This window comes from Poecilia latipinna, unplaced genomic scaffold (genome assembly GCF_001443285.1).
Source record: "Poecilia latipinna isolate Pla-1442-1.1 unplaced genomic scaffold, P_latipinna-1.0 Scaffold3541, whole genome shotgun sequence".
Taxonomy (NCBI): domain Eukaryota; kingdom Metazoa; phylum Chordata; class Actinopteri; order Cyprinodontiformes; family Poeciliidae; genus Poecilia; species Poecilia latipinna.
The window spans coordinates 1-11,027 of NW_015116157.1; the positions used below are offsets into that span (position 1 = coordinate 1).

General features: G+C 37.2%; 1 protein-coding gene across 3 annotated transcripts in view; it reads left to right on the top strand.

Annotated features, from left to right (window-relative positions):
- The first annotated feature begins 1,965 nt into the window (after positions 1–1,965).
- Positions 1,966–11,027, top strand: part of LOC106941194 (thrombospondin type-1 domain-containing protein 7A-like) — a 41,998-nt gene continuing 32,936 nt past the window's right edge. The window contains exons 1-7 of one of the 3 annotated variants that reach the window (XM_015024136.1): positions 1,966–2,657; positions 4,714–4,752; positions 4,849–4,884; positions 6,252–6,492; positions 7,826–7,941; positions 8,838–8,970; positions 9,968–10,071. In XM_015024136.1, coding sequence (XP_014879622.1) covers positions 2,441–2,657; positions 4,714–4,752; positions 4,849–4,884; positions 6,252–6,492; positions 7,826–7,941; positions 8,838–8,970; positions 9,968–10,071 — 886 coding nt within the window. In that variant the 5' untranslated portion in view covers positions 1,966–2,440. The remainder of the gene's footprint in view (positions 2,658–4,713; positions 4,753–4,848; positions 4,885–6,251; positions 6,493–7,825; positions 7,942–8,837; positions 8,971–9,967; positions 10,072–11,027) is intronic. The other 2 variants (XM_015024137.1, XM_015024138.1) reach the window with 2 other exon arrangements.

Consider the following 11,027-nt stretch of genomic DNA (forward strand, 5'->3'; position numbering starts at 1 on the left):
TGCATCTCTGTCCTCGTCACGGACATCAGGACGTTCCTGAAGAGTCTGATTGACACAAATGTGACTCCCATTGTGTGGAGTCTGTGGAAATAAATGTAAAATAAAAAAAATATATTGTAGCAAATATATCGTTTTCTCAAAAATACATAAGTAAATGAGTTAAAATTATTCTCAACCAACCATTATACAGTCGGGAATCAACGCAGTGATTATACATAATACATACCGGCTTCATGACTCCTCAAATCCGTCCTCCGTCCGCCATGTTGTCGATCTCTACTGCTTTCCACAGTCTGCCTTGCTGTACTGCGTTATAACAAATTAAATAAAATAACGGGAAGTTCAGTTTTCCTTACAAATATGCGAGTGTTCATTATTGACTAAATGTGAAATTATAACTTACTGAATTTATCTTCGTCCAGGTGGACTCCCAGAGCGCCTCGGCACCGTGGTCTGAGGCCTGGCTGTTTAGGCCTGGCCATTTTTCAGGTCTGAAAAAAATAAAAGAAGATGCGAGTATTTTTAAGAGTTCAGAACATCACATGTAATAAAAAATACAATACAAAATCTCACCCTACACTTATTTCGGCATAAAAAAACAAGAGACCGCTTTCTGTAAAAAACAAACAAAGCAACTCGCCTCGCTTGCACGTGCTCGCTATTCATAAAAGCTTTCTTACCGTGAGTTCGGCCTGTTGGACCGCCGCGGTGTCATCTGTTGTTTTCCGCCGGAACATTGCTTAATATCAAAACGATACTGAAAAGGTAACTCCGTGAAATAGGACTTTTTCCACCATTTCACACAACGCACGGGCATTTTCATTCATGTTGGGTCTCGCAGTAGCACCCGTTAGCGTGGGTGCAAATCTTCCTTTGGAGTTTAATGGCGGCTACTTGACCGACTATGAAAGCGCATTACTGCCACCAACTGGACTGGAGTGTTAAATGAAAGTTGACTGAAGAAAAAAAACATTCTAAAAGTTATTTTTTCAAAAGTTACGTGACAGTATATTTTATTTTTATTATAATTAATTCCTCAAATGTTTTTAAATGTATAGATGTTTATTTACTCAATTCTACTTTGAGCTGTCTCCTTTTTAGTTTATACAGAATATGATTCATAATCCGTGAGTTATATTTAGTGCTTAACTAACAAAACTTAAAAAAAAAATACAAATGTTTATACCCTATCACATACTTTCAACCATTTTGTTCTTCAATTTAAACTTGAGAGTTAAGCAACTGAATACTGATAAATCATCTGTAGTTTCTTAAGTCCTGTATTGTGATGTGGAACTGTGTCACTATCACTCCAACATAGCATGACTCTGGGTCTCTAAAGCAATCAGTGAACATTAACATTAGTTTGAATATTATTCACAAAAATACTTTATGTACAATGAACCACTCTGGAACATGTTTTTTATTATTTTTGATTAAGTTGTGCAATTCCTCCCATCACAAGATAAATCTTCAGATAGGAGGAATGTCAAAGTAAGATCACGTTTCACAAAAGTCTATTGTATGTAATCATGCATATTCTTCTTTTATATCATCAATTCAACCAAAACTAAGTTTTTCAGTGCTCCTAACACACATGCAATGTATATTTTAATGGATAAGATAGATTGTTTTAATATTCTTTCTCCAAACATGGAACAGAAGGTAAAACGGGTTAGCTACAAGATAAATAAGAGTCAAAAGGCGGTGCTCAACAGTTGATTTGCATGTGCATGGCACTCAGCATCTTCATTTAAATACGAAAACATCTGCTAGGCACAAGGGGAGGGGAGTGATAGGGGAACACGGACACACAGCATTTTTGACCATTTTTGGCAGTGCTCGACTGACAAAAACCTCTTGCCGAAAGCCCTCAATCTCCATGTGCACGGCAGAACAAAGTGTCAATAGCTGCCGAAAATCCCATTTTTCATCCTGTGTTATCAGATGTACAATAACCAAAAAAGTACCTCCTTTAACTATGGAAATAGAAAATTACATCTGACTGGGATAGTCTGCCATTTCTTGTGTGCCATTTCTAAGATATCTACCAATCCTAGCTGACACTGCAAGTAACTACCATTTGATGGTATGTAAGACATCAAATCTTTTTCACGTTAAATGAGTTCTTCAATCAAATCAAAACTCTTATTCTTGAGCAAGCAGCCAAGAACAACAATTTCCTCTCCATTTTTTGCAGTACAACATAAAAAAAACAAACAAAAAAACTTTGTAGCTTTTGCTTAGAACTCTCCATGTTACAATAACAGTCCATTAGCACTTTTTTTATTTGTTCCAAAATGAAAAGATTAAACTGATCGGATACTGTCAGCCATCCAGCATACTCCTGGGGCTTACAATCTCCACTAATTTCCCATCATTAGTGGAGAATGATGGGAGAATATCTGAAGTGGAGAATTCTCTTTGTAATATCTAAAACATGCTTGTGTCTTCTCATCCAGGTGAAAAAGTGGAGAAACAGCTTTGCCGGGATGCCATCCTTCCAATGCCTACCATCTGTGAGGTGCCTTGCTCCAAGGACTGCGCTCTAAGCCCTTGGACTCCCTGGTCATTTTGCTCCCATACCTGCTCTGGAAAAAACACAGAGGGGAAGCAGACCCGAGTGCGTTCTATACTTGCTCATAACGCAGGAGAAGGTGGGAATTCCTCAGACCTCCATAGCAGAATTAAGACAGGCCTCCATCACTGTAAAACCCAATAAGTTACTGAAATGATTTGGGGAAACCGATTGTACAAATTGAAGTTTTGAAATGCAAACTATTTTAGTTTAATTACATGATAAGAGTTTAAAGAACCCAACATAATGATGGAAAGGTAGCTCAAATATGTAATATCCATTTTATTTAGTATGTTGCAGCTTAAACCATTGATTATGTTGGACTAAACAAAATAAAAATACTGTTCAAAACAAAAATAGTCAAAATAAATGACAGGCACTTAAGAGTACTTAAGAGTAAATGAGTTAGAACATCAAATTGTTCACTTTTGGATCTACTCAACTCAAGTTATAAAAGTTACTGTTACTATTCAGCAGAAGTGAGTACAAACAACAAACTTCCTGCAGTAAGAACAGTGAACACGGAAACTTAAAGAGGTCTAATGGGATCACTGGAACCTAACCTGATAGCATCTGTGTATTTTGGTGTCACAGAGACCGACGCCAAAATAATAATAATAATGTGTATCTACTTACACAGTTGGTTGGTTTAAAACCACAAGCTGTTTCATAGTACATAAACAAAGTCCAAATTTCTTTTGGCCTAATAGTGCACCAAAATCAACAGCCCATAAATAATCAAAATAAGCATTAATTGTATTCTTTTTTTCATTTCTCTATTCTAATTTCTGGAATGGTCAACATTTTTTGGATTTCTTTAGGCATTTTGTTATGTGGCGACACTAGATGAAACTCAGATTTTGTGGAATTTTAGTTTTAATAAGTTGCTCAACAACGTCACCCTGGGAATTTCACCCAGGGAATATTACCTTTTGTTTAAGGCACACAGGTTCAGTTATGCGATGATTGAGACATCTGAGACAGTTTCAGATTTACAAAAACCATTAAATTCTTTTGAAAATGTTCATTTTAAAACCAGTTCTTTATAAATAAAACACAAAGGAAACCAAAAGAAAAGCAAAGGAAAACAAAGGAGTTGCAGTAGCTGAGGTTACCGGCAAGAGGGGGCATTATGGGGACGGCATCCACAAGACACAGAAAACAAACAAAAAAAATAAACTCTTAAACACCAGACGCAGCGAGACAAACCAAACTCAAGTCACACCAACACTGCCACCGGACCTCAGCAGCTGCAAAACAAAGAAAACAGTTAACCAGTATAACAACCTTAAACCTAATAAAAAAAACAATATCAGTCTGGCTAAATAAACAACTAAGAACAAAAAGGGCTGTAAACAAAATAAGTAAAGAAATAGAAACTTATTAACAATAGAAAATACAAATTAAAAACATCAGAACCAGGCGTGGCCCTCTTTGCCACGCCACAGCAGGAGGCGAAATGGGCAAGCCGATGCCACACACCGCTTAATGGAGGCGGCTGAACGCCACCACAGTCCGACTTTAAAAAAAACAAATGACACTACAGAAATCAAGGAGACGAAAGAGGCAGAAATCCAGGAGACGAAAGCAGACAGAGCAGCAATGGTCCAACTATGGGGGAGACCTATGAAAGTTAATTAGTCACCATTTGAAATAAAATTGCAACAAACTGGAGCTTACAATGAGTGTTAATTTCTTACCTGCCGTTCAACACAAACACGCACACACACTCGTAGGACGAGGAAGAGAGCAGCACAGTGGCGGTTTACCTACGATCACACTTCAATTTAGATGTTCTGACAAAGATCAGCTAGAGTGCAGGGAGAGAGAACACCTACTACCAGGAAATCAGAGCAGCATGCACCAGTTGGCGATTTGTTGCCTTTCGCTGCCAGAACCCACAGGACGCGAGCCACACAGTAGGAGCACAAAGAAGACATGTCTGACTGAACGCAGCTGGTCCTTGTATACCACGCCCACTTTAACAACCAGAACTTCTCACCTGGAAACTATTTGTGTAGAATTATGTATATTTCTATACCACTACATTCAGATCGTATAGAGAGCTGATAGTCCACTTTATGCACATAACTGTGTCTCTGTGCATAAATTGTTTCTTGTGTCTCATTATATAGTGACTGCTAAAGTTGTGGCATGGGTTTCTGTGATGCAGGGTAAGAATTTACTTTTCCTAGAACTTACCTTATGGCTGTAGAAAAAAAGAGATGGTGTGCTTTGAATATACACAGATTTCTTTTCTTTTGTTCAAGGTCCTTCGCTACTGTCGCTGGTCCAGCCAGTATTTGGTATATTTATATTTGATGTTTTTAGGCACCAGATGTGATTTTTGTTGATGTTTTAGCTATAGAGTATAGAGTATTTTTTTGCTGTCTGCTGCCACAATAGATTCCCTTTTCTTGTAGAAATATTATCCTTTCAGTCCTTTTCACGCACTTCAAATCCAGAACTAACAGGTGAACGCAGCTGATCACCAATGAAATCTCCACATCTACTAATTCTTTGGGTTTCTGGGGTCTGTGATATAACGTCTCTAAAGCAACACTGAGTGTCAACTATTTCTTATTCCAAAGCTCCACAGAATGGTTGTAAACAGGATAATGGAAGAGCATTGTTGTGGTAATATGCTGAAGGTAGCAGATCAGAAAGGGAAGGAGCTTCTTAAAGAAACAAAGGTCAGCTTCAAGGCTTCAAATTTCTAAGTCATATATGATATATACAGAATTTTTATGACAATTGAAAGCAACATAGTTACTTGATTGTGTCATAATGACCTTAAAGTCAAATGATCACAAGCAGGGAAAATGCTGAACATCTTTGGAAGAGAGCAGAGAGACTGAGAGAAGGAGATTTATTACCAGAGAGAACTGAACTAGACTCAAAGAAACTGCAAACCAAGGTGAAAATGATTAACTCATCTAAAAGAATGAATCAAAATAAACTGAAGAGTGCTAAAAAAATAACTACAGAAACCAATTTAACACAAAGAATGAAATGAATTTTAAAAATGAATGAACCATTTTACATTTTTGGTATTCAAAGTGAGCAAAGTCTGAACTGTCATCTTATTTTCACCAGAGTTTCAAATCATTTGAAATGTGACATAATTTTGCACAGGAGGAGGTTTGAAGAAGAAACATTTAATGTAAACTGTGGAATAAATATCCAGAATGAATTACTTTCATAATAAGCAGTCATTCAAATCTGGAGGGATAACACAGCCATTGTCTGTAAAATTAACACTTAAAAAAACAAAGATACTTATGTTGAAATATGTTGTAAGATTTTTAGAACAAACTTTCAAAACAATGTCTTAGGTTATGACCATAATTTGGCATCAAAGACAATTTTCTTTATCTACCTGTGAAATCCAAAAAGCTTAAGATGACAAATGAATTAATATTAATAAAAGCAGACCAAGATCACGGAAGGGGTGCATGCTAAATGTATATGTATCTATAGTTCTTTACACTTATTTCTGCGCAATGACAAATTAGAGTAAAATCAATACAAGTAAGCTTTAAAGTCTCCTTCGGTTTTGTCTTCTTCATCCCTTCACATTCAGATGTATACATGCTGCCAAAAAGAATGAAACCAGGTATTTTTGTAAGTAGTTAACCAAATCTACTTGCTCTTTGTTTTTGTTGTACTTCAGGAGGACTCCAGTGTCCCAATGTCAGTGCACTGCAAGAGATGAGGAACTGCAATGAGCATCCATGCACTGTGTATCATTGGCAAACGGGTTCCTGGGGGCAGTGCATCGAGGACTCTTCAGGTCCAAACACTAACACGTCTTTGGGGAGAACGCGTGGCGATGACATCTCATGCTCAGTGGGAATGCAAACTCGCAAAGTCATTTGTGTCCGAGTCAATGTGGGCCAAGTTCCTCCTAAAAAGTAAGATTTCTCATCATTCATAAGAAATACAGCAGGTGACAAAATAAGTCTGCGATGGACTGGCGACCCGTTCAAGGTGACCCGCCTCTTGACCTTTGACCGCTGGAGATAGGTATCAGCACCCCTCATGACCTCAGCGATAAGTGTGTAAGATAATGGATGGATGGACAAAATAAGTAGCTTTCAGTATAAAGAGACATATTTGCTCTGTTAGAGATTTATTTTTTGTCAAACTTAAATGCTTCAGATCATCAAATACACTTTAATATAAGACAAAGATAAGCTGAGCCATGCAAAAAGTAATTTTCAAATGTTTATTATTGTTAAAAGAATGTTGTGTACAATGTGAAACAATGAAGTGTGACTAAAAGGAAAAATACATCTAAAGCTTTTTAGATGCAAGTGTTTCAACAATTTTCATAGCAGATAAACAGCATGTGTTTTATTTGGTTAAGAATTGACAATGTAATATTTAAAGTCTAATAAAGAAAAAGAGAAGCAGATGCATATCAAGCATATCAAGATTTTTCATCGTTTTCCAAGGGTGTGAATTCTTTGACATTATGGCTAACTGGTGTTAGTTGAAAGTTCTAATGTCTGGTTTGATTTATGTTCAGCTTTTATTTGCACATGAAACAAAAATATTCATAAATAAATGTTTTTATAATGCAAGTACTTATTCGATTTAAATGAAAGAACAGCTTTGGTTTGCTGCCATATTTTACATATTTCTCATTTTGCTGTGTAGTCTAAAGGTTAGTGTATCTGGTAGCTGTTTGCTGATAGACGGATGAGCTGCTGAGCTTGTCGCCAACTGTTTTAAGAATCTGCCTCTCTTTCCCTTCCTGGAGGCAACTGCTGGGAACATGAATTATCTGTTTATTTATTCAACACAACAGTAACATTATTCTGGCAGCTGAGCCACATTATTCAGGTGAGCCCTCCCAGCTCCCATGCTGTGTATGGAAACTCATCTGGCTTTTTATGCTTGTGCTGACTCCTAAATCGAACAGGACACACTGCTTACTGAGTCTGCTGCCTTGGGACACACTTGCACATTAATAGAAAGATGAAGAGCTGCTTTTACTGAGAGCCCTAACTGCTGCCAACCTGAGGGGCACTGCTACCTGCAAACATCAGACAGTAGAACATATTTATGCATGTGACAGTGGTTTTATCAATGTTTTCTATTTGGCTTGCAGAATATTTTTTTTTTTTTTTATTAATTGATACTTATTGTGACGCTTTATATAATTCAGTAAATGTTGGATTTGTCCAATTTTTACAGGCTCTTGGTGTATCTGAACTAAGCACAGCAATTCTACTCTTCCAGGTGTCCAGAGAGTCTCCGTCCAGACACTGTAAGGCCGTGCCTGCTTCCCTGCAAAAGAGACTGTACTGTCACCCCATACAGTGACTGGAGCCTCTGCCCCCTGGTGTGTCAAACAGGTAACTATAGCACACATTAAAGTTCTTTACAAGATGCAGCATGAGCCACATTTAGGCTCATGCTGCAGGAGTTTGATCAGGTGTAATGAAGCATACTCTAATAAACAACTGCTGCAACTCATGCTCTAGTTGATGTAAATTATTAGTAGACCAGCAAATAGGCATCATAGCAAAACAAACACTTGTCCCTTTATCAACACATTCTTTTAATATAACATTCCTCCGTGTACTGAACCTTGTCTTTTGTCTAATCTTAACATGTGTTTCACAGTAGCATAATGCTACACATTCCTCACTCCCCATCCACTTAACCCACAATCAGTTTATAAGAGCTGTGCTGCCCTTCAGTCCATCAGGCTTCTAAAAACAGCTCTGCTGTGATGTGAAACAGTAAACATGTAGATAACAGAAAGGCCTCCATTTCCTACAGCATGACAAAAGGTAGGTGGCACTTTGTAGTTACTGAATCAACCATCGACATCTTTACCTGTAGGCAAAATGATGCACAGTCCAAAAGTGTCTGTAGAACTGTGGAATCATGGTGTCCCAGGGCAGGTATGATGGTTAAATAACTAAACATGAGAATTGTGTCTGAACTACTCAGTCAGTTAAAAGTGCAGCACAGTTCAGTTCCTTTACAAAAAGAACTGCATATTTTTGTATATCCTGATTCACACTGTACATTCATTTCCACTGTGAAATCAAGTAATTTATAAAAAAAACCAAACATGAACTCAGAGAGGCTATTGAAGAATGTGGATTGTAGACAATCTGCTTTACTTATGTTTATGTATTTTTTTTATGCTAATGGTAAGCTTTTGCATTTTTCACCCTTATTAAAGACTTAAGCTAAAATGCTAGAACGTATGTTGTTTACATAAAGTGGTTCTCTTCAGGTGGAAAGACTAAGAGTAAGCAGTACAGGAAGCGGATGATCATTCAGTTACCAGCTAATGGAGGACAGGACTGTCCTGAGATTCTGAGTCAGGAAAGAGAGTGTGAAGCACCATCTGTCTGTCATAATTACAGGTACATTCTCTGACTTACCAACAGTACTTATGTCATGATTGTGATTATCTAGTGGTCTCCAATTTAGCCTTTAAGATCTGCTGCAACCCTGCTCTATCACACCTGAGTTCAATGAATGTCTTGTTTCCAGACATTAGATGGTTTACTGAAGCTGTAACTCAATCATTTGATTCAAGTGTGTTGGAGTAGCTTTGGATCCAAAACCTGCAGGACTATAGATCTGAAGGACTACGATTGTAAACACCTTTTTATACTGAGACATGATTTACCTACTTACTTAATCACCTACTTTAGTATTGTGGTGGTGCCCAGATTAACTCACTCACCAACAGTAGATATTTTCTTCCAGTCAGAGTTTTTGCAGAACAACTTTAATCTGCTATACCCCAAAAGGGGTTAACTCTATAATACAATACTGTTTATTTTTCACTGTAAATGTCATTTTAAAATGTAGAAAACATTTTGATTGTTTAAATCATATCATAGTAAATCTAAAGACAAAGAAGACAGTTGATTTTTACTCTACTGGGAGCCAATAAGATGAAGCTACAGTCACATAAAAATCTCTTTCCATTTGTTCTCACCACATATTTTTAGTGTAATTGTTACTAATTTTAGTCATATACCTTACATACAAGTATTAAATAAAATGCTTGACATTGTGGTGCAGTGAGCTCAGACAGTGCAGATTAAATCAGAACCAAACAGAGTGGCTCTACAGGTTCAGTGTTCCAGTCCAACTTCATCCAAATCTTCAGTACTAAATATTATAGAAGCATTAAAGAGGAACCCTGCCAGGACTTTTATTGTTTTTTTTGCATTTGCTATTATGTGCTAGAAGTTTATTTTATTTTAGCTTGCTCAACTTGTGTCAAGTTTGTCCAGTTTATATTGCTAAAGAAGGAATCAGTATGCTGATTTTTGATGCCAGGTTAAATAATAATACATATATTTTTTCTTCTACTGTTATCTCTTTCCTACTAATGGCCTTTGGCAGATGGAAAACCCACAAGTGGCGTAGATGTCAGCTCGTTCCATGGTCTGTCCGACAGGACACTCCAGGAGCTCAGGAGACCTGCGGTCCAGGTATTCAGTTCCGAGGTAAGTGCAGCCACACACGCACGCACGCACGCACGCACGCACAAAACACTCTAAGACTCAAATCAGTCAAAACCTGGACCAGAGAGCCCAACACAGCTCTATTGTTTCAGTAATATGTCCTGGTCAACAGTGTTGAATGCTACACCACTGTGATTTTTCCACAGTGCAGATTTGGTTGTCATTGAACACTTTGACTAGGTCAATCTTAGCACTGTGGTAACCACAGAAACCAGACTGAAAGACATCAAAGCGGTTGGTCATTGCTAGAAATATATTCAACTATTGAAACAGTTTTTCAGTAATGTTGCTGATAAAAGGAGGGTTGGGGACTGACCTGTAATCCTGCAACTGCAACTTGTCCAGATTATTCTTTTTCTGCAGTGGTTTGATAACGGCTGCTTTCTAACGCCTGTGGAGAAATACCTGATGAGAGGCATGAGTTTATTGTTTGAATCAGGCACAATGACAGGGTGTGAATGTTTTTTTCACTGGCATTTAATTTGAGTTGGAAATGAGACATACGATGCACAAAAGACAGACAAGACAGACAAAAAAAGAGCTAATACACCCTTAGTGAATTAATGTCTAAGACTTCTACTAATGTTTCATGGAGACATTGACCATTATACAGCATCAATGATGAGTATTGACGCTCTTCCATCTGCAGAAGCTCTTATCTTTGTGCACCATTACTTGTAACAATATACTTTGATCCAGAATAGTTTCAGTAAAAGCTGAATGAGATTTGGCTCCTCACTTATAAAATAATCAAACATTGTCTTGTGCTTTAGTAGGAGTTAGGTTTGGCTGACACACACACACACACCCTCTCTCTCTCTCTCTCTCTCTCTCTCTCTCTATATATATATATATATATATATATATATATATATATATATATATATATATATATATATATATATTTTTTTTTTATAATATATATATATAAATATATA